At 40.2% G+C, this 25,171-nt stretch overlaps 1 protein-coding gene across 1 annotated transcript in view; it reads right to left on the reverse strand.

Moving 5' to 3' along the window:
- The window catches only part of TES (testin LIM domain protein), a 143,196-nt gene that overhangs the window by 90,330 nt on the left and 27,695 nt on the right, over nt 1-25,171 (reverse strand). The window contains exon 2 of the mRNA XM_053716694.1: nt 15,221-15,306. Within this exon, the coding sequence (XP_053572669.1) occupies nt 15,221-15,306 (86 nt within the window). The remainder of the gene's footprint in view (nt 1-15,220; nt 15,307-25,171) is intronic.

Raw genomic sequence — 25,171 nt, forward strand, 5'->3', positions numbered from 1 at the left:
GCCTGGACGTCTGGAACTTCTGCCAGACGCTTGTGCAAAAGAATAGACAGAGCAGAAATCTGTCCCTTTAAAGAACTAGCTGATAAGCCTTTTTCCAAGCCCTCTTGGAGAAAAGACAATATCCTCTGAATCCTAACCTTACTCCACGAGTAACTCTTGGATTCGCACCAATACAGGTATTTACGCCATATCTTATGGTAGATTTTTCTGGTAACAGGCTTTTGTGCCTGTATCAAAGTATCAATAACTGACTCGGAGAAGCCACGCTTTGATAGGATCAAGCGTTCAATCTCCACGCAGTCAGCCTCAGAGAAATTAGATTTGGATGATTGAAGGGACCTTGTATTAGAAGGTCTTTCCTCAAAAGGTAGAGTCCATGGAGGACAGGACGACATGACCACTAGGTCTGCATACCAGGTCCTGCGTGGCCACGCAGGCGCCATCAGAATCACCGATGCTTTCTCCTGTTTGATCTTGGCAATCAGTCGAGGGAGCAGAGGAAACGGTGGAAACACATAAGCCATGTTGAAAAACCAAGGAGCTGCTAGAGCATCTATCAGCTTCGCTCCCGGGTCCCTGGACCTGGAACCGTAAAGAGGAAGTTTGGCGTTCTGGCGAGACGCCATGAAATCCAATTCTGGTTTGCCCCAACGATGGACCAGTTGAGCAAATACCTCCGGATGGAGTTCCCACTCCCCCGGATGAAAAGTCTGACGACTTAGAAAGTCCGCCTCCCAGTTTTCCACTCCTGGGATGTGGATCGCTGACAAGTGGCAAGAATGAGACTCTGCCCAGCGAATTATCTTTGAGACTTCCAACATCGCTAGGGAGCTCCTGGTTCCCCCTTGATGGTTGATATAAGCCACAGTCGTGATGTTGTCCGACTGAAATCTGATGAACCTCAGTGTTGTTAGCTGAGGCCAAGCTAGAAGAGCGTTGAATATTGCCCTTAGCTCCAGAATATTTATTGGGAGGAGTTTCTCCTCCTGAGTCCAGGATCCCTGAGCCTTCAGGGAATTCCAGACTGCGTCCCAGCCTAGGAGGCTGGCATCTGTTGTTACAATCGTCCAATCTGGCCTGCGAAAGGTCATGCCCCTGGACAGATGGACCAGAGATAACCACCAGAGAAGAGAATCTCTGGTCTCTTGATCCAGATTTAGTAGAGGGGACAAATCTGAGTAATCCCCATTCCACTGACTTAGCATGCACAATTGCAGCGGTCTGAGATGCAGGCGCGCAAATGGCACTATGTCCATTGCCGCTACCATTAAGCCGATTACTTCCATGCACTGAGCCACTGACGGGCGTGGAATGGAATGAAGGACCCGGCAAGCATTTAAGAGTTTTGATCACCTGGCCTCCGTCAGGTAAATTTTAAATTTTACAGAATCTATCAGAGTCCCTAGGAAGGAGACTCTTGTGAGTGGTGATAGAGAACTCTTTTCCACGTTCACCTTCCACCCATGCAACCTTAGAAATGCCAGAACTATCTCTGTATGAGACTTGACAATTTGCAAGCTTGTCGCCTGTATCAGGATGTCGTCTAGATACGGAGCCACCGCTATGCCTCGCGGTCTTAGAACCACCAGAAGAGAGCCCAGCACCTTTGTAAAGATTCTCGGGGCCGTAGCCAACCCGAAGGGAAGAGCTACAAACTGGTAATGCCTGTCTAGGAAGGCAAATCTTAGGAACCGATGATGATCTTTATGAATCGGTATGTGAAGGTAGGCATCCTTTAAATCCACCGTGGTCATGTATTGACCCTCTTGGATCGTGGGTAGGATTGTCCGAATAGTTTCCATTTTGAATGATGGAACTCTTAGGAATTTGTTTAAAATCTTTAGGTCCAAAATTGGCCTGAAGGTACCCTCTTTCTTGGGAACCACAAACAGATTTGAATAAAATCCCTGTCCTTGTTCCGTCCGCGGAACTGGGTGGATCACTCCCATTATAAGGAGGTCTTGTACGCAACATAGGAATGCCTCTTTCTTTATCTGGTTTTCTGATAACCTTGAAAGATGAAATCTCCCTAGAGGAGGAGAAGCCTTGAAGTCCAGAAGATATCCCTGAGATATGATCTCCAACGCCCAGGGATCCTGGACATCTCTTGCCCACGCCTGGGCGAAGAGAGAAAGTCTGCCCCCCACTAGATCCGTTTCCGGATAGGGGGCCATCCCTTCATGCTGTTTTAGGGGCAGTAGCAGGTTTTCTGGCCTGCTTGCCCTTGTTCCAGGACTGGTTGGTTTTCCAGGCCTGTCTGTAACGAGCAACGGTTCCTTCCTGTTTTGGGGCGGAGGAAGTTGACGTTGCTCCTGCCTTGAAGTTTTGAAAGGCACGAAAATTAGACTGTTTGGCCTTTGATTTGGCCTTGTCCTGAGGAAGGGTATGACCCTTACCTCCCGTAATGTCAGCGATAATTTCTTTCAAGCCGGGCCCGAATAAGGTTTGCCCCTTGAAATGAATATTAAGTAATTTAGATTTAGAAGTCACATCAGCTGACCAGGATTTAAGCCATAACGCTCTGCGCGCTTGAATGGCAAAACCGGAATTCTTAGCCGTTAGTTTAGTTAGATGTACAATGGCATCAGAAACAAAATGCATTAGCTAGCTTAAGGGCTTTAAGCTTGTCCATAATTTCATCCAATGGGGCTGAGTGAATGGCCTCTTCTAGAGACTCAAACCAAAATGCCGCAGCAGCAGTGACAGGCGCAATGCATGCAAGGGGCTGTAAGATAAAACCTTGTTGAACAAACATTTTCTTAAGGTAACCTTCCAATTTTTTATCCATTGGATCTGAAAAGGCACAACTATCTTCCACCGGGATAGTGGTACGCTTAGCTAAAGTAGAAACTGCTCCCTCCACCTTAGGGACCGTCTGCCATAAGTCCCGTGTAGTGGCGTCTATTGGAAACATTTTTCTAAATATAGGAGGTGGGGAAAAGGGCACACCAGGTCTATCCCACTCCTTGCTAATAATTTCTGTAAGCCTTTTAGGTATAGGAAAAACGTCGGTACACACCGGTACTGCATAGTATCTATCCAGCCTACATAGTTTCTCTGGAATCGCAACTGTGTTACAGTCATTCAGAGCCGCTAAAACCTCCCCTAGCAATACACGGAGGTTCTCAAGCTTAAATTTAAAATTAGAGATCTCTGAATCCGGTTTCCCTGGATCAGATCTGTCGCCTACAGAATGAAGCTCTCCGTCCTCATGTTCTGCAAACTGTGACGCAGTATCGGACATGGCTCTTGTAGCACCAGCGCGCTCTATTCTTACCCCAGAGTAATCGCGCTTGCCTCTTAATTCTGGCAATTTAGATAATACTCAGGAGGCGCCACAATATCACGCGCCTCCTGAGCGGGAGGCGAAGGTACTGACACGTGAGGAGAGTTAGTCGGCATAACTTCCCCCTCGTTGTCTGGTGATAATTCCTTTATAAAGACTGACCTTTATTATTTAAAGTGAAATCAATACATTTAGTACACATGTTTCTGTGGGGCTCCACAGTGGCCTTTAAACATAGTGAACAAACAGATTCATCTGTGTCAGACATGTTTAAACAGACTAGCAATAAGACTAGCAGACTTGGAAAACACTGTAAATAATTTTACAAGTAATAAAGAAAAACGCTACTGTGCCTTTAAGAAGCACAGAAAACTGTCACAGTTGAAATAACAATGAACCAAATCAGTTATAGCAAACAAATTTACACAGTAAATGTATTAAGTTAGCAGAGCATTGCACCCACTTGCAAATGGATAATTAACCCCTTAAAACCCAAACGTTTTTTATAAGCAAAAAAACGTTTTTTAATACAGTCAAAAAACCACTGTCACAGGTCTGCTGTGACTGATTACCTCCCTCAAAATGACTTTTGAAGTCCCTTAAGCTGTCTGGAGACGACCCGGGTCAAGCAGAAGGAAGCAGGAAGACAGAGCCTGAATTTTTACTGCGTCAAAAGAGCGCTAAAATAGGCCCCTCCTACTCAATATTACAATATTGGGAGTTTCAGTTAACTGTTTCTATGCAGAAATTGTCAGCCATGTGGAAAAATGTTATGCCCCAACAAGTTTTATCACCAATGTACCTCACAAAACGATTAAACATGCCAGCAAAATCGTTTAAAACATCCTTTTTTAAGGAGCATGTATCTCTATTGATAAGCCTGATACCAGTCTTCCTACTGCATTTAAGGCTTATAACATCACTTCAGTATTAATAGCATTTTCTCAGTCAAATTCCATTCCTTAGAAAATTACTTTACTGTATATATTTAAACCAGCCTGCTAACAGTCGCTCTCACTGTATTAAAGGCTTTTACTTACATTACATCGGTATCAGCAGTATTTTCTTAGTCAATTCCATTCCTTAGAAAAATTATTTACTGCACATACCTCGTTTGCAGGGTTCCTCGCACGCTATTCCCTTTCTGAAAGTTACCCCACTCCTCAGAATATGCGAGAACAGCCAGTGGATCTTAGTTACTGCCGCTAAGAACATAGAAAACGCAGGCAGATTCTTCTTCCAAATACTGCCTGAGAATAAACAACACACTCCGGTGTCATTTTAAAATAACAAACTTTTGATTGAAGAAATAAACTAAGTATAAAACACCACAGACCTCTCACAACGTCCTATCTAATAAGTTGCAAGAGAATGACTGAATATGACATGTGAGGGGAGGAGCTATGTAGCAGCTCTGCTTGGGTGATCCTCTTGCAATTTCCTGTTGGGAAGAGAATATATTCCATAAGTAATGGATGACCCGTGGACTGAATACACTTAACAAGAGAAAAATGCCAGTGAACAAGCTTCTAGCAACCAGAAGCAATAAATAATGAGACTTAAATAATGTGGAGACAATAGTGACGCCCATATTTTTTAGCGCCAAAAATGACGCCACATCCGGAACGCCGACACTTTTGGCGCAAAAAAAAACGTCAAAAAATTACGCAACTTCCGGCGACACGTATGACGCCGGAAACAGAAAAAAAATTTTGCGCCAAAAAAGTCCGCGCCAAGAATGACACAATAAAATGAAGCATTTTCAGCCCCGCGAGCCTAACAGCCCACAGGGAAAAAAGTCAAATTTTAAGGTAAGAAAAAAACAGAATTTATGCTTACCTGATAAATTACTTTCTCCAACGGTGTGTCCGGTCCACGGCGTCATCCTTACTTGTGGGATATCTCTTCCCCAACAGGAAATGGCAAAGAGTCCCAGCAAAGCTGGCCATATAGTCCCTCCTAGGCTCCGCCCACCCCAGTCATTCGACCGACGGACAGGAGGAAATATATATATAGGAGAAACCATATGGTACCGTGGTGACTGTAGTTAGAGAAAATAATTCATCAGACCTGATTAAAAAACCAGGGCGGGCCGTGGACCGGACACACCGTTGGAGAAAGTAATTTATCAGGTAAGCATAAATTCTGTTTTCTCCAACATTGGTGTGTCCGGTCCACGGCGTCATCCTTACTTGTGGGAACCAATACCAAAGCTTTAGGACACGGATGAAGGGAGGGAGCAAATCAGGTTACCTAAACGGAAGGCACCACGGCTTGCAAAACCTTTCTCCCAAAAATAGCCTCCGAAGAAGCAAAAGTATCAAATTTGTAAAATTTGGCAAAAGTGTGCAGTGAAGACCAAGTCGCTGCCTTACATATCTGGTCAACAGAAGCCTCGTTCTTGAAGGCCCATGTGGAAGCCACAGCCCTAGTGGAGTGAGCTGTGATTCTTTCAGGAGGCTGCCGTCCGGCAGTCTCATAAGCCAATCGGATACAGACACACACAAGCAGATGATGATATGAAAATATGGAGACTCCAACAAAAAAAGACTAAGCAGTTAATTAGGAAGGTTAAAGCTCATGCAGAAGAGAAGATAGCACAGTCAGTAAAACATGGGGACAAAACATTCTTTAGATATATCAGTGAAAGAAGAAAAAATAAGGTAGGAATAGTAAAATTGAAATCAGTTGATGGTAGAATAATAGAAGGAGATAAGCAGATTGCAGACTGTCTCAATGATTACTTCTGTTCTGTTTTCACTAAAGATTGTGAAGATACAATGTCTACATTAAGGGATGCTCCGCAAAATAGAAACAAGCTAAACAGTAATCTTTTTACAGAGGATGAGGTTTTGTTAGCATTATCAAAAATAAATGTTACAAAGGCAGTGGGTCCTGATAATATTCATCCAAGGGTTTTAAAAGAACTTCGATCAGTGCTAACTGTCCCATTAACTGATCTGTTTAATCAGTCACTATTAACAGGAGCTGTCCCAGATGATTGGAGAATAGCAAATGTAATACCCCTTCATAAAAAGGGCAGTAGAGAAGAATCTGGCAACTACAGGCCAGTTAGTTTAACTTCAGTAGTAGGGAAATTAATGGAAAGCCTCTTAAAAGAAAGAATTATGACTTACATAAAGACAAACAATTTAGAGGACCAAAATCAGCATGGTTTTACTTCAGGGAGATCATGTCAGACTAATCTAATTGACTTCTTTGATTATGTAACAAAAGTATTAGACAAGGGAGGAGCAGTTGATGTAGCATATCTAGATTTCAGCAAAGCATTTGACACCGTCCCACACAATAAACTTATTCACAAACTATATCTCCTTGGTCTAGATTCAAAAATTGTGAACTGGGTGGAATGCTGGCTTAAGGACAGAAAACAAAGTGTCTTAGTAAATGGAGTTCATTCAGCAGAGGGGGCTGTTACTAGTGGTGTTCCTCAGGGGTCAGTTCTGGGGCCTGTTTTGTTTAACATATTTATCTGCGATATCAGCAAAGGGCTACAGGGGAAAGTATGTCTCTTTGCAGATGATACAAAAATTTGCAACAGAGTGGATGTTCCAGGGGGGGTAGACAAAATGAGAAGTGATATACAACAATTGGAGGATTGGACAAACGACTGATCTAAAGTTTAACACAGCAAAGTGTAAAATAATGCATTTAGGGAAGAAAAATCCAAAAGTTCATTACAGACTCAATGACACTTTACTGACTGTTACAGACGAGGAACAGGACTTGGGAATTATTATTTCAGATGATTTAAAACTTAGTAAACAATGTAGTAATGCAGCGAGTAAGGCTAGCAGAATGCTTGGATGTATTGGTAGAGGTATTTGCAGCAGAAATAGTAAGGTTCTTATGCCACTTTATAGATCATTAGTTAGGCCTCATCTTGAGTATTGTGTGCAGTTCTGGAGACCATATCTTCAGAAGGATATTAACAAACTTGAATCTGTGCAAAGGAGGGCTACCAAAATGGTACATGGTCTAAAAAATAAAACTTACCAGGATAGGCTCAATGACCTAAATATGTATAGCTTAGAGGAGAGAAGGGAAAGAGGTGATATGATAGCAACTTTCAAGTACATTAAAGGGTTTAGTAAAACTGAGAATGATGCTTTTAAGCCAAAAGGAAAGAGAGGTAGAAGTCGCTTTTTGACCTCTCCTTTTACCAGAATAAACAACAAACAAGGAAGAGGTTTGTCTGAAATCTTTTGTAGCCTCTAAATAGAATTTTAGAGCATGGACTACGTCCAAATTGTGTAACAAACGTTCCTTCTTTGAAACTGGATTCGGACATAAAGAAGGTACAACTATCTCCTGGTTAATATTTTTGTTAGAAACAACCTTAGGAAGAAAACCAGGCTTAGTACGCAAAACCACCTTATCTGCATGGAACACCAGATAGGGCGGAGAACACTGCAGAGCAGATAACTCTGAAACTCTTCTAGCAGAAGAAATTGCAACCAAAAACAAAACTTTCCAAGATAGTAAATTAATATCTATGGAATGTAAAGGTTCAAACGGAACCCCTTGAAGAACTGAAAGAACTAGATTTAGACTCCAGGGAGGAGTCAAAGGTCTGTAAACAGGCTTGATCCTAACCAGAGCCTGAACAAATGCTTGAACATCTGGCACAGCTGCCAGTCTTTTGTGTAGTAAGACAGATAAAGCAGAGATCTGTCCCTTTAGAGAACTTGCAGATAATCCTTTCTCCAAACCTTCTTGTAGAAAGGAGAGAATCTTAGGAATTTTTATCTTATTCCATGGGAATCCTTTGGATTCACACCAACAGATATATCTTTTCCATATTTTATGGTAAATCTTTCTAGTTACCGGTTTTCTGGCCTGAACCAGAGTATCTATCACCGAATCTGAAAACCCATGCTTCGATAGAATCAAGCGTTCAATCTCCAAGTCGTCAGCTGGAGGGAGACCAGATTTGGATGTTCGAATGGACCCTGAACAAGAAGGTCCTGTCTCAAAGGTAGCTTCCATGGTGGAACCGATGACATATTCACTAGGTCTGCATACCAAGTCCTGCGTGGCCACGCAGGAGCTATCAAGATCACCAAGGCCATCTCCTGATTGATCCTGGCTACCAGCCTGGGAATGAGAGGAAACGGTGGAAATACATAAGCTAGGTTGAAGGTCCAAGGTGCTACTAGTGCATCTACTAGAGTCGCCTTGGGATCCCTGGATCTGGACCCGTAGCAACGAACCTTGAAGTTCTGACGAGACGCCATCAGATCCATGTCTGGAATGCCCCATAATTGAGTTATTTGGGCAAAGATCTCCAGATGGAGTTCCCACTCCCCCGGATGGAATGTCTGACGATTCAGAAAATCCGCCTCCCAGTTTTCCACACCTGGGATGTGGATCGCAGACAGGTGGCAGGAGTGATCCTCCGCCCATTGAATTATTTTGGTCACTTCTTTCATCGCCAGGGAACTCCTTGTTCCCCCCTGATGATTGATATACGTAACGGTCGTCATGTTGTCTGATTGGAACCTTATGAATCTGGCCTTTGCTAGTTGAGGCCAAGCCCTGAGAGCATTGAATATCGCTCTCAGTTCCAGAATGTTTATCGGGAGAAGAGACTCTTCCCGAGACCATAGACCCTGAGCTTTCAGGGATTCCCAGACCGCGCCCCAGCCCACTAGACTGGCGTCGGTCGTGACAATGACCCACTCTGGTCTGCGGAAGCTCATTCCCTGGGACAGATGGTCCAGGGTCAGCCACCAATGGAGTGAATCTCTGGTCTTCTGATCTACTTGAATCATTGGAGACAAGTCTGTATAGTCCCCATTCCACTGTTTGAGCATGCACAGTTGTAATGGTCTTAGATGAATTCGTGCAAAAGGAACTATGTCCATTGCTGCAACCATCAACCCTACTACTTCCATGCACTGCGCTATGGAAGGACGAGGAACAGAATGAAGAACTTGACAAGTGCTTAGAAGTTTTGACTTTCTGACCTCTGTCAGAAAAATCCTCATTTCTAAGGAATCTATTATTGTTCCCAAGAAGGGAACTCTTGTCGACGGAGACAGAGAACTTTTTTCTATGTTCACCTTCCATCCGTGTGATCTGAGAAAGGCCAGAACGATGTCTGTATGAGCCTTTGCTTTTGACAGGGACGACGCTTGTATTAGAATGTCGTCCAAGTAAGGTACTACTGCAATGCCCCTCGGTCTTAGAACCGCTAGAAGGGACCCTAGTACCTTTGTGAAAATTCTTGGAGCAGTGGCTAACCCGAATGGGAGGGCCACAAACTGGTAATGCTTGTCCAGAAAAGCGAACCTTAGGAACTGATGATGTTCTTTGTGGATAGGAATATGTAGGTACGCATCCTTTAGATCCACGGTAGTCATAAATTGACTTTCCTGGATAGTGGGTAGAATCGTTCGAATGGTTTCCATCTTGAACGATGGTACCCTGAGAAATTTGTTTAGGATCTTCAAATCCAAAATTGGTCTGAAAGTTCCCTCTTTTTTGGGAACTACGAACAGAATAAATAAAATCCCATTCCTTGTTCCTTTATTGGAACTGGGTGTATCACTCCTATCTTTAACAGGTCTTCTACACAATGTAAGAACGCCTGTCTCTTTATTTGGTTTGAGGATAAGTGAGACATGTGGAACCTTCCCCTTGGGGGTAGTTCCCTGAATTCCAGGAGATAACCCTGAGAAACTATTTCTAGCGCCCAGGGATCCTGAACATCTCTTGCCCAAGCCTGAGCAAAGAGAGAGAGTCTGCCCCCCACTAGATCCGGTCCCGGATCGGTGGCCACTCCTTCATGCTGTTTTGTTAGCAGCGGCAGGCTTCTTGGCCTGCTTACCCTTGTTCCAGCCTTGCATCGGTTTCCAGGCTGGTTTGGGTTGTGAGGCATTACCCTCTTGCTTAGAGGATGCAGAATTAGAGGCCGGTCCGTTCCTGAAATTGCGAAAGGAACGAAAATTAGACTTATTTTTGGCCTTGAAAGGCCTATCTTGTGGAAGGGCGTGGCCCTTTCCCCCAGTGATGTCTGAAATAATCTCTTTCAATTCTGGTCCAAATAGAGTTTTACCTTTGAAAGGGATGTTAAGCAATTTTGTCTTGGATGACACATCCGCTGACCAAGACTTTAGCCAAAGCGCTCTGCGCGCCACGATTGCAAACCCTGAATTTTTCGCCGCTAATCTAGCTAATTGCAAAGCGGCATCTAAAATAAAAGAGTTAGCCAACTTAAGTGCGTGAACTCTGTCCATAACCTCCTCATATGGAGTCTCTTTACTAAGCGAGTTTTCTAGTTCCTCGAACCAGAACCACGCTGCTGTAGTGACAGGAACAATGCACGAAATGGGTTGTAGAAGGTAACCTTGCTGTACAAAAATCTTTTTAAGCAAACCCTCCAATTTTTTATCCATAGGATCTTTGAAAGCACAACTATCTTCGATAGGAATAGTAGTGCGTTTGTTTAGAGTAGAAAACTGCCCCCTCGACCTTAGGGACTGTCTGCCATAAGTCCTTTCTGGGGTCGACCATAGGAAATAATTTCTTAAATATAGGGGGGGGAACAAAAGGTATGCCGGGCTTTTCCCACTCCTTATTTACTATGTCCGCCACCCGCTTGGGTATAGGAAAAGCGTCGGGGTGCACCGGAACCTCTAGGAACTTGTCCATCTTGCATAATTTCTCTGGAATGACCAAGTTGTCACAATCATCCAGAGTAGATAACACCTCCTTAAGCAGTGCGCGGAGATGTTCTAATTTAAATTTAAATGTCACAACATCAGGTTCAGCTTGTTGAGAAATTTTTCCTGAATCTGAAATTTCCCCATCTGACAAAACCTCCCTCATGGCCCCTTCAGATTGGTGTGAGGGTATGACAGAACAATTATCATCAGCGCCCTCCTGCTCTTCAGTGTTTAAAACAGAGCAATCGCGCTTTCTCTGATAAGTAGGCATTTTGGATAAAATATTTGCTATGGAGTTATCCATTACAGCCGTTAATTGTTGCATGGTAATAAGCATTGGCGCACTAGATGTACTAGGGGCCTCCTGTGTGGGCAAAACTGGTGTAGACACAGTTGGAGATGATGTAGTATCATGTTTACTCCCCTCATCTGAGGAATCATCTTGGGCAATTTCATTATCTGTGGCAGTACTGTCCTTACTTTGTTTGGACGCTATGGCACAATTATCACAAATTTAAATGGGGAGACACATTGGCTTTCATACATATAGAACATAGCTTATCCGAAGGCACAGACATGTTAAACAGGCTTAAACTTGTCAACAAAGCACAAAAAACGTTTTAAAACAAAACCGTTACTGTCTCTTTAAATTTTAAACAGAAAACACTTTATTACTGAATATGTGAAAAAGTATGAAGGAATTGTTCAAAAATTACCAAAATTTCACCACAGTGTCTTAAAGCATTAAGAGTATTGCACACCAAATTTCAGAGTTCCTTAAAATAACGGAACCGGAGCCATTTACAAATTTAACCCCTATACAGTCCCAGCTATAGCCTTTGCTGAGACCCAACCAAGCCCAGAGGGGAATACGATACCAATTGACGCCTTCTAGAAGCTTTTCCAGCAAATTTCAGATCCTCACACATGCATCTGCATGCCCTGCTCTCAAAAAACAACTGCGCAGTAATGGCGCGAAAATGAGGCTCAGTCTACAACTAGGAAGGCCCCCTGACTGGAAAAGGTGTCTAACATAGTGCCTACCGTTTAATAAACGTTCCCCAAGTTTATAAATGCGAATTGACAGCATAAATATGAATAAAATGCCCAAATAAAGCAATCGATTTAGCCCATAAAAATGTCTACCAGTTTTTTAGCCCATATTAAGCCCTTTATTCTGTTTGTTTGACTAAGAAAATGGCTTACCGGTCCCCATGAGGGGAAATGACAGCCTTCCAGCATTACATGGTCTTGTTAGAAATATGGCTAGTCATACCTTAAGCAGAAAAGTCTGCTAACTGTTTCCCCCAACTGAAGTTACTTCATCTCAACAGTCCTATGTGGAAACAGCAATCGATTTTAGTTACTGTCTGCTAAAATCATCTTCCTCTCACAAACAGAAATCTTCATCCTTTTCTGTTTCAGAGTAAATAGTACATACCAGCACTATTTTAAAATAACAAACACTTGATAGAAGAATAAAAACTACATTTAAACACCAAAAAACACTTAACCATCTCCGTGGAGATGTTGCCTGTGCAACGGCAAAGAGAATGACTGGGGTGGGAGGAGCCTAGGAGGGACTATATGGCCAGCTTTGCTGGGACTCTTTGCCATTTCCTGTTGGGGAAGAGATATCCCACAAGTAAGGATGACGCCGTGGACCGGACACACCAATGTTGGAGAAAATTGATTTATTCATATGCATTATCCCAAATATGAAACTGACTGTCTGAAATAAGGAACGTTGAACATCCTGAGTCAAGGCAAATAAATGTTTGAATACATATATTTAGAACTTTATATAAAAGTGCCCAACCATAGCTTAGAGTGTCACAGAAAATAAGACTTACTTACCCCAGGACACTCATCTACATGTAGTAGAAAGCCAAACCAGTCCTGAAACGAGAATCAGTAGAGGTAATGGTATATATAAGAGTATATCGTCGATCTGAAAAGGGAGGTAAGAGATGAATCTCTACGACCGATAACAGAGAACCTATGAAATAGACCCCGTAGAAGGAGATCATTGAATTCAAATAGGCAATACTCTCCTCACATCCCTCTGACATTCACTGCACGCTGAGAGGAAAACCGGGCTCCAACCTGCTGCGGAGCGCATATCAACGAAGAATCTAGCACAAACTTACTTCACCACCTCCATAGGAGGCAAATTTTGTAAAACTGATTTGTGGGTGTGGTGAGGGGTGTATTTATAGGCATTTTGAGGTTTGGGAAACTTTGCCCCTCCTGGTAGGAATGTATATCCCATACGTCACTAGCTCATGGACTCTTGCTAATTACATGAAAGAAAATACATTTATTAGGTAAGCATAAAATTTGTTTTTTTCTCTCCATTATCTAGCCCACTGTATCATGTGACAGACATCAGCCAATCACAGACTAGTATACGTATACCGAGTGAGCTTTTGCACATGCTCAGTAGGATCTTGTTCCCCAGAAAGTATGAATATAAAAAGACTGAAAAATTTGATAATGGAAGCAAATTGGAAAGTGTCTTCAAACTGCATGCTCTATCTGAATCATAAACGTTTATTTTGACTTAAAGGGCCATAATACCCAAATGTTTAAACACTTGAAAGTCAAGCAGCATAGCTGTAAAAAGCTGATTAGAAAATATCACCTGAACATCTCTATGTAAAAAAGAAAGATATTTTACCTCAAAAGTTCCTCAGTAGCCACCTCCCATTGTAAAAGGATTTCTAAGCAGCATTTTAGTGTGTTTGTCCTGGGACATCTGAAGGGACTAGCATCGTGCACTCTCATATTATTTCACCAATCAGGTAAAGGAAGCTTACTATGAAATCTCATGAGAGTTAAGTGAAATCTCATGAGATCACAGTAAGAGTTCATGACCTCAGCACTGCTGATGCTGATTGGCTGCTGTTCATTTCTTTAATTTTTTTTTACCTGCAGCTGGGAGCAGCTGAGTATAACTTTTTACACAGAACTTACTCTGCTGAGCTGAGGAGATTGTGAGGTAAAATATCTTCCTTTTTTACATAGAGATGCTCAGGTGATATTTTCCTGTCAGCTTTTTACAGTTATACTGCATCAGTTTCAAGTGATTTAGCATATGAGTATTATGTCCCTTTAAAGGGACAGTCTATACCAAAATTTTTCTTATTTAAAAAGATAGATAATCCCTTTATTACCCATTCCCCGTTTTTGTATAACCAACACAGTTATATTAATATACTTTACCTCTGTGATTACCTTGTATCCAAGCCTCTGCAGACAGCCTCCTTATCTAAGTGCTTTTGACAGACATGCAGTGTAGTCTATCAGTGAAGATTCCTAAATAACTTCACGGGAGTGAGCACAATGTTATCTATATGGCACACATGAACTAACACTGTCTAACTGTGAAAAACTTTCAAAACGCTCTGACCTAAGAGGCGGTTTTCAACGGTTTAGAAATCAGTTTGAGCCTAGCTAGGTTTAGCTTTTCAAAAATACCACCAAGGGAACAAAGAAAAATGTCATGATAAAAGTAAATTGGAAAAAGTAAAATGGCATGCCCTGTCTGAATCATGAAAGTTTAGTTTTGACTTTACTGTCCCTTTAAGTGTCCCTTTAAGATGCATACAAGTGTTTGCAAGATTTACAAAAGAATGGAACTCATTCAGCAGATGTCATGGACATTTTGGTGGGACTTTTTAGCATTTGTGGTTATTTCAGGAAACTAATAAAATGTGCCGCTGAATTAAAATTAATAACATTTGCATGGACAACTCATAGGAAGAGTAAAAAGTATAGGAATCCTCATTTAAATAGTGTTTGAGAGAGATAGTCACTAGAATTTAATCTGCCTTTTGGCATTTGATTTGTCAGTTATGTTTGTATGTATCGTGTGTAAAACTCTAAATTGGTCTACAGTTTTTCTCCAGATTTAGGAAGGCTTATAGCACTATTAATTAGTACACAAAACACAATCAGACCACATGTAAGCTCAGAGATCAGCACTGGGCACACCATGTGACACCAATCTCTCTTTTTTTTTAAACAGTCTATTATATGGCACCAACTTTGTAGCAGGCTGTATTGTTTGCACCCCCCACACACACACACACATTAGTTTAAAGTCTTTAATAGCCTCGTACTATAGCAACCACTTGCTGAATTTGAATGCTTTAGTTCCAAGACTATAAATTTTCGTATTTAAAACCATTTCCATAAGATCTGATACAAGAGAATACATTTAAATAAATTTGATGCCAACCTCCAAAAATGCAGTTCAAATCCTTCACATTTATCCTTGCATTTTAAGCACGGAGCTCCAGATCCAGCCTCATGGCCTAACGTCATCTGTAAAATACATAGAATAATTAAAGTAATTTGAAATATATTCTCATGTGCCTATGATTACTAAAATAATGAGAAACTTAACAAGGAAAATAAGCAAGCCTCTTTTTTATATAATGTAATACATTATTTACTGTTTCAAGTCAAGTTTTAGGGAGAAAAAAAAACAAACTATATTACTTATTTATAAAATATTGTGGTTGATAAAACATGGGAGTGGATTCCTAAAATGTTGTTTCTGGGTATTATCAGTTATATGTTAAAAAAAGAAAAAAGAAAAAAAGGAAGGACTGCAGAAATTCCATAGCACTGGATACATGAGATCGGTTACATAATGACAGATTTATGGTAAAAAAAAAAAAATATAAAAAAAAAAAAAATCCATAAGGGATTAAATGCCCTACTCCTGAGTGTCTGCTTGTAACATATATCCAAGTAATAACTTAACACTTAACAGTTGAACTTCAATAATGTTGTCAATAAAACTCAACACATTAGGTGGGTGAAAGACCCGTGGGTCGTATTTATTAATACCAGCAATGGGAACTGGCAACGACAGGTAAATCAATCACGGGTGGCGGCAATCGGGGCCTACATAACTAATATATATATATATATATATATATATATATATATATATATATATATATATATATATATATATATATATATAAATATATAAAACGCCTTCTAGAAAATGGCCAAGGGACACTGCTGCAGAACAGAAGGCGTAGATACTCAACGCAGCTTTAATATAGGGGTTCTCGGCCCGTTAATAATCAGCCCGAGCACGCCCAAGCATACCAAGCCTGTGGCGTCACCCTGACCGCAATGGCCATCATTCAAACCTCCTTCCAGCCTACAGCCGTGATCCAGAACACCCGTTAGAGTAGGGTGCCAACATTAGAAACTCCAAACCAGTAGGTCCAGCCTTGACTTGACGAACAGCATGTCAATAACTGGGGAGCTCAAGTTACTGTCCTTGGACTTAAGGAAGTAGTTTGAGTAACCCTCTTCCAGCCTCAGAAACCTAGTCTCATATAGAGACACTAAAACAGAAAACGATTGCCGCCTTTTTAACAATAAAATTTGCAAATCAACAATGCATAACAGGGATGGGAGGGTGGGGAAAGAGCTTCCAGGGATCCACAGGAACAAAAAGGAAGTGGGCTCCCTGCACATCTCATATATAAGGTTGGTAAACCCCTCCCAACACAATGCAACATTGTAACAAATACACACACAGCAGCAGCACTCACTCCACCAGGCCTTAACCCTTAGCTACGCTCCGGGCTAATTGCCCTGCACTTTCTTTTACATAAAACAAACAAAAACAAAGGTAAACCATTAATTTGTGCTGTCAATTTGTTTCAGGGTTCTAAGAGGTCTAACTGGTTGACGTTCTAAATAGACACTTAGAAGCTAAATATAAAGACAAGAGTCCAGTGTAGACTCTCACCATGCACTGCTTGGATAAATGTCATTTTTTATATTGTTACAGTTCCAGAATAATCACTTCATTTGGCACTCACAAGATAAATATAGACAACTCCCACCATGCACTACTACTTGGGTAAATGTCCCTAGCATTTCCTAGTATATCTATCACTTAGTCAGTTCAAGCGGCCCCCATGGGCGAAAAAACTTGGCCAGTGGCCCCCAGATACATTGAGTTTGATACCCCTGATCTAAAGGAATATAAACTTTTTTGGAATATTCTATGCAAAATAACTTTTGATCCAAAAAAAAGGGGTTGTTAGTAGGCACGAGCACTTTCAGATATTCTGTATTTGTTTGCGTTTGGCTCTTTTCAGCAAATCCAGATCTTTGTGTGTTGCACTATTCGACGAATGCTGAATATCCGAAAATGCCTACGCCTAGTCGTTAGCTCACAATGTCTGTTAGTTCTTACATTTAAAGAGGACCACTAAACAAAGTAGAATAGCATAATCAATAAATGCATAATAAAGACAATGCAAAAACGCAGTTTTAAATTCAAATGAGAAGTAGATTAGTTATAGCATCATGTGACTGCTATCAGCAAATAAAAAAAATGCATATATTCTGTGAATCGTGCACATTTAGATAATGGAAGTGAATTGGAAAGTTGTTTCAAATTGTGTGCTTTATCTGAATCATGAAAGTTTAATTTTGACTTAATTTCCCCTTTAATGTAACTATATAATTCATTTCAGTAAAAGCTCATTACCGCCTATCCCCAAACACACACAAACACCTCTGACTGCCTAGCAACAACAATTACTCACACTGACAAACAAGTAGCCCAGAGAGGTCATTTTAAAGTTGCCTATCCTAGAAACTATGGGAGATTGGTGGTGGCCTATATTATGTACAGGTAGCCCTCAGTTTACGCCGGGGTTAGGTTCCAGAAGGAATGGTTGTAAATCGAAACCGTTGTAAATTGAAACCCAGTTTATAATGTAAGTCAATGGGAAGTGAGGGAGTTAGGTTCCAGGCCCCTCTCAAAATTGGCATAAGTAACACCTAATACATTATTTAAAGCTTTGAAATGAAGAATTTAAATGCTAAACAGCATTATAAACCTAATAAAATAATCACACAACACAGAATATATAATTAAACTAAGTTAAATGAACAAAAACATTTGCTAAACAGCATTGTAAACCTAATAAAATAATCACGCAACACAGACTTCACTTGCATTTTTCTGCAAACAGTTCTTTCTATGCATTCCAACCTGGACTGATTTATAGACAGGAAGATCTTGTTCCTTTGAAATCTACTCAGTAGCTCAGGTCTGGTTAAACTGATTAATTTCAGCTTGCTTGGCTTTGCTGCAACACAAGCGGACAGCTCCACCTACTGGCTATTTTAATAAATGCACTGCTTCTCAATGCTTTTCAATAGCAGGCACATGACTGGAAAAAAAGGTTGTTATTCTGAAACGGTGTAAATTGAACCATTGTAAAACGAGGGCCACCTGTACAGACATCATTTTGACTCATCTGCACTGTAACAGAAAAACAACTTTAATACCAAAAAATAAGAAAAATATAAGTTTTATTTCTACACAAGATTACAATCTTCAAAACAGTGAAATTATAAATGGTATTTGTGGTTTACAACTAACAAACTACAAAACAGGCAGCAGTCTGTGATAATTATCTTTTAAAGATATATAACCAATAAAGATATATAAATATAGCCAATAAAGATATATAACTAATAAAAACAACAGATTAGCAACATATAAATGTTTACTCTGTTTTACAAGGTACCTCAATTGCTTATTCTTCCTAGTTGGAGAACTCTAGCTCTGGACTTTTGAATCCCGTTATAAGCATTGCTATCAGCTCCATAAGAACAGCTAGCAGTTAAAGGGCCGTAATGCCCAAATGTTTAAACACTTGAAAGTGATGCAGTATAGCTGTAAAAAGCTGACTAGAACATCTCTATGTAAAAAAGAAAGATATTTTACCTCAAAAGTTTTTCAGTAGCCACATCCCATTGTAAAGGACTTCTAAGCAACAAATCAGTATGTCCGTCCCGAGACAGCGGAAGGAGTGAGCTTACGTGCACACTCATCTTATTTCCCTATTCAGTGTAAGGAAGTTTACAATGAAATCTCATGAGAGTTAAAGGGACATGAAACCCAAAATGTTTCTTTCGTGATTCAGATAGAGAATACAATTTTAAACAACTTTCCAATTTACTTCTATTATTTAATTTGCTTCCTTCTCTTGTTATCCTTTGCTGAAAGCTTTATCTAACAAAGCTCAGGAGCAGCAGAGATCCTAGGTTCTAGCTGTTGATTGGTAGCTGCATATACATATCGATTGTGATTGGCTCACACATGAGTTCAGTTAGAAACCACTAGTGCATTGTTGCTACTTCAACAAATGTAATGAAACAAATTAGATAATAGAAGTAAATTAGAAAGTTGTTTAAAAAAATTGTATGCTCTGTCCCTTTAAGTCAAATCTCATGAGATCACAGTAAAAGAGTTCATGACCTCAGCACTGTTGATGCTGATTGGCTGTTGTTCATGTCTTCATTTTTTTTTATTTTTTTTTTACCTGCAGCTGGGCAACAACTGAAGTATATTTTTTTTACACAGCACTTAAGGCTGTGACACACTGCAAGCGGAGCGACGCGCAGCGTGTACATGCAGCTGTGTGCGCTCAGTGTGTCCTGCTTTTTCATCTCTGAGCACTCTGCTGCATCAGGACGCATAGCTGAGCGCTCAGAGATGAAATATTTGAACTTCAGAAGCGATGCGGAGCGAAGCAGCTGATTCGCCTCGCGCCGCATCGCTTGCAGTGTGTCACAGCCTTAACTCTGCTGAGCTGAAGAAATTGTGAGGTAAAACATCTTCAATTTTTACATAGAGATGCTCAGGTGATATTTTCCCGTCAGCTTTGTACAGTTATACTGCATCAGTTTCAAGTGATTTAGCAAATGAGTATTATGTCCCTTTAACACAAACATTGGATTTTAGATTTATCAAGCCCTTCGCCTCCATTTGACTGCAGGTTCGCACGAGAGAACCTGCAGTCAGGCTTTATCAAGCAGCGGTCATAAAACTGCTACTTCCCTACCCTGTACACAGCTTAGGTGAAGTATTTCAATCTCCCCGGTCTCGTCTAACCAGGGAGATTGACAGCTGGGGTTAACAAAGGAGTGGATTGCTGCCCACCAGAGGAGAGCTCAGGCAGACAGGGGCAAATACGTACACCCCTGTCCACCATGGATTAATAAACCACCAACAACAGGTTATTTAAGAAGACTACTCAGTGGCGTCACTGGGGGGGGGGGGCCGCACCTGGGTGACACCCTCCAGGGGGTGACACAAAAAACTTTTTTTTTTTTTTTTTAAATTTTATTGAAATTCAAAGAAATACAATGTTGAGATGCATAGATTATTTTATTAGAGGCTGGCATTTGTGAACATTAGTGGGACTGGGGAAGTTGTAGACACACAATTTCTTTGCCTCTTGAGCCAGTGCTGCAATTTCAACAAATAGTTTTCCCGGCCGCTTTTGCTTGTTTGTACTTTGCTCCTCCCCTGCCCAATTTCACTATGAATGTTGTGGGTGTGCCGTGGGGCTTGCAAAGTTGCGCTGCAAGCCTAAACCTGCCTGCCTATCTGTGCTCACTGCTCAGTGACATGCGGCCCAGGGCTGTGCACTGACAGACCTGGAACAGAGTCAGAGAGCAGAATTTTCATAGTTTGCCTAAACCTTTTCTTCAGTGATTTATTTTATAGTGCACTGTTTATCTTTCATTTGATGTTCTGCTGAGCCAGGGAGCAGCTCTAGGCATGAGCTTCATAATTAATGCAGTGCAGTTTACATATTTTGTATGTGTGTGTCTAAGTTTTTGTGTGTGTGTCTCAGTGTGTTTCCGAGTGTTTGTGTGTGCATCTGAGTATGTTTTTAAGTGTGTCTGAGTGTTTGTATGTGTGTTTGCCTGTGTTTTTGTGTGTCTGCTTTCTGGGGGGGGGGGGGGTGACACCATGACTTACCGCACCGGGTGACACCAACCCTAGTGACGCCACTGAGACTACTGAAAGTGACTGGAGATGTTCTGCAAGGACACAACTGCTCACAGACTGATAAGCACAACTCATACAGATCTCTACTGTTAGACAGGGGCATGACTCCACAAGCATGAAAACACAGATTTATACAGGACAAACAATACATACCCAAATTTAGTTATAACAAAAACAATGTATTTTATTTTCCCTTTAAATTTAGCAACTTTTTCTTTTGGTTAAAATGAGTGAAGAATCCCTACAACAGGGACGACATTCTGAAGCTTCATTTTAGATATTCACTTGTTTCTTCTTTTTTTTCAAACTTGGCTTTATTTAATCTTCTGGTAACCAGATGGTTAAAGGCTCTCAGTAGCTTCTGAAATCTGGCATGGTTTAAGACCCAGTATTGGCTAGTGTTTAACATTTCAGCTATATTGATCCTTCATTGATAATGGGATTGATACGTCACTAACAAACTTGCATCCACTTCTATTTTCAAATGCACTTTGTTCTCTTGGTAACTATCCACTTTTGAAAAACAATATGTACATATCCTACACTAGTGGGGATAATGTAGTGGTTGGTGCGTGCACACATTTGTCTCTTGTGATTGGCTCACTAGATATGTTCAGCTAGCTCTCAGTAGTGCACTACTTCTTCAGCAAATGATACCAAGAGAATGAAGCCAATTTGATAATAGAGCATGTAATTTTAAACAACTTTCCAAACCACTTCTATCTGAATCACAAAAGAAATTTTTTGAGTTTCATGTCTCTTTAAGGATATTGCTATAGAAGCACAATTGAGTCAACTTATGCCTGGTCACTTTGATTTTCTCACACAGAAATAAACATTTCTGACCTTTTTAAAGCTCTCAAGGATAAAATGATGAAAGATAATATATCAGTTATTTGGCATAGCGATTAGAAGGCAAAAAGGACTTCACTGTATCATTATGTTTTATGGTTTTAAATATGTCCTTCTCCAAACACAGTAAAAAAAATAATCCCTTTTTACCAAGTAACTAATAAGGGACAGTCTGTCTGCCTACGGTTATGAAGTCTGCTATTTTTATAAATAGTATTGTATAAATCAAAGCCTTGAATGTGGCTATTTTCATGGGAAACTAAAACCTTTATGGTAATCTTCTAATTAAAGAAAAAAGAAAAAACTAAAATTTAAACATACATACAAACTACGTCTCGTGTGAATATTGTATTTATTAAAAAGGGATATGAAAGGGAAAAAAAACTTTTGTGATTCCGACAGAGCATACAATTTTAAACATTCCAATTGACTTCTACTGACTATTTTATTTAATTTCATTCTTTTGCTATCCTTTGTAGAAAAGCATACCTAGATAGGCTCCAGGAGAAACAACGCACTACTGGGTGCTAGCTGCCGACTGGTGGCTGTACATATATGCCGCTTGTTATTCGCTCACCTAAGGTGTTTAGTTGGCTCCCAGTAACGCATTTCTGCTCCATCAAAAAGGGCTACAGAGAAAATAAAGCAAATTTGCGCTCTGTTTTTCTTTGTTCCATATTTTCTCTGTAGCCTTTTTTGATGGAGCAGAAATGCGCTACTGGGAGCTAGCTAAACACTTCAGGTGAGCGAATGATAATAGGCATATATGTACAGCTACCAATCAGCAGCTAGCACCCAGCAGTGCATTGCTTCTCCTAGCGCCAATCTAGGTATGCTTTTCTACAAAGGATAGCAAGAGAATGAAATTAAATAGTCAGTAGGAGTCAATTGTAATGTTGTTTAAAATTGTATGTGCTAGAAGAACCATGAAATAAAAAATTGGGGTTTTGTGACCCTTTAACATACACAGTGCATTCAGAAAGTATTAAGATCCCTTCATTTTTTTCACATTTTTTTATGTTGCAGCCTAATGCTAAAAATTATTTTAAATTATCTGTTTTTTTCACATCAATCTACACTCCATACCCACAATGACAAAGTGAAAGCCAGATTTATTAAAAAGAAAAAACATTCAGACCCATTGCTTTGAGACTTGAAATTTAGCTCAGGTGCATCCAATTTCTCTGGATTATCTTTGAAATGTTTTTACACGTTGATTGATTTGGCAATTTAGCTCACTGCTGATGCAGAAGCAAGAAGCGGCATTCAGCTCTTTTCGGAGCCGAATATCTTTGCATGCAAGTGAAACATCCTAAGATCTGTGAAATCTAGATCTTAGTGTGTTTCAATGGCACAAGATGATATTTGTCTCCAAAAAGAGCTGAATACCGCAAGCAGCCTCTTATATACGCATTCGTCGGTGAACAAAACTGCCAAATGGAGGAAACCAGGCACACTCATCTCCTGTGCAATCTGGATCTTAGTGTATTTCACTTGCACATGAAGAGATTTCTCTCCAAAAAGAGCTTAATACCGCAAGCAGGCTCTTATTTACACATTCGGCAAAGAATAAAAATGCTAAAATACACGTCTCTAAAAAGGTCAAAGGAACTGCCTGCAGAGTTCAGAGATAGGATTACGACGAGGCACAGATCTGGGGATGGCTGCAAAAAAAGAAAAGTTGGATGCATTAAAAAGGTTCCCAAGAGCACAGTGGGCTGCATAATTCTTAAATTAAAGATGTTTGGAAAAACCAGGACTCTTCCTAAAGCTGGCCGTCCGGCAAAACTGACCAATCAGGAGAGAAGAGCCTTGGTAAGAGAGGTGACTAAGAACCCGAAGGCAACTCTAGTTGAGCTCCAGAGATCATGTGTAAAGATGGGAGAAACTTGCAGAAGGAATCCTCTCCTCAGTGCAAGACACATAAAAGTCCACTTGGAATATGCAAAAAAGCACCTAAAGGGCTCTCAGATTGTAAAAACAAGATTCTCTGGTTTGTTGTAAAAATGATTGAACCAGGCACCACTCATCTCCTGTGCAATACCATCCCAACGTTAAAGCATGGTGGTGGTGGTAGCATCATGCTTTGGGGGTGTTTTTCAGCGGCAGGGACTGGGGAGAAATAAAGGGGTCTGAATACTATGTATGTGGTCAACATTGCTAACACCTCAGTATTAATAAACATATAGGTGCTGGGAGGGATTTGGGTATATTTATACATGTGTATGCATCATACTGTTAAATAATATACTATGCATGTAGTCTTTTTGTCATTTAACTAAAACGTGTTTTTAAACGTTTGACATCCAGTACAATAGGACTGCTCTCCATCTCTGGTTTGGCACACAGTCACTTCAAGCATCACAAAAATGACAAAAAAAAGGAGGCACTTCTTCTGACCAAAGATAAAAATTAGCAAGAGAATGATTAGATTATACCAGTTAGACCGTTTTCTGGTCGTGATGTTTTTACAGAATTGTATTTTCCCTTTTTCTTTTGTGGCGTTATGCTTTGTTTTGTCTTGTTTGGTTTATTTTGTTGTGTTTTGATTTGCTTTATATTGTTTTACTTTGGTTATTATGGTGGTTGCCTCCCTCTTGACTCTGATCCTCATCCGGACAAAAAGGCAGAGAATGAGAATAAAAAAAACTATATAAATGTATTATCCCTATTTTTTTTTAAAAATGAATTTTTTTATGAAATATCTTTAAAGGAAAGTAAGGGGAATTACTTTGCCAATTGAAAGAAAGATGATAATAAAAAAGCTGGGCAAACATAACCCAGATATAGTATTTATTCAGGAAACCCATCTTAGAGATAAGGAAGTAATCAAATTAAAACAGAAATTCTATGGATATATAAAAATAAAAAGTTAACATCATCCTTTTAAAGATGTAGATCATATCCGATATCTTGGAATTTACTTCCATAGGAACCCAAATAGCTGGTACAAACTTAATTTTACAAGCTTTTCCATACATGTATTGGCTAAAATGCATAGATGGCAATAATTCCCTTTATCCTTTTCTGCCAAAATAATGCTAATCAAAATAATTCTATACCCTCAACTGCTTTATACTATGCAAAATCTACCAATGTTTGTCCTTTAAAATCTTTTTACAAAGCATGTGCTAATTTCATTGGTAGGGGGAGGACACCTACTATATATAAAGTATCACAAGCAGCAGAAGTTGGTGGCTTTTCGGTCCGTGACATCAAATGCTATAAAACTATAATTTTGGCTCGATATGCAATTGGCTGGCTTACTAAAGAAAATTATCTAACATATGTTGACCTTGAAGAAGCCTTAATCTCTTTATTTTCACTGACAGAAAACTCAATTTCCTTCAAATGTTCAAAATATGATTACTTTGTGTAATACAATTATCGCCTGGCAGAACCTATGTAGCATGCTAGATATTAAAGATCTAATAACTCACTTTCTCCCAATGGTAAGTAACCCAAATTTCATACCAGGAC

This window comes from Bombina bombina, chromosome 6 (assembly GCF_027579735.1).
Source record: "Bombina bombina isolate aBomBom1 chromosome 6, aBomBom1.pri, whole genome shotgun sequence".
NCBI classification, from domain to species: domain Eukaryota; kingdom Metazoa; phylum Chordata; class Amphibia; order Anura; family Bombinatoridae; genus Bombina; species Bombina bombina.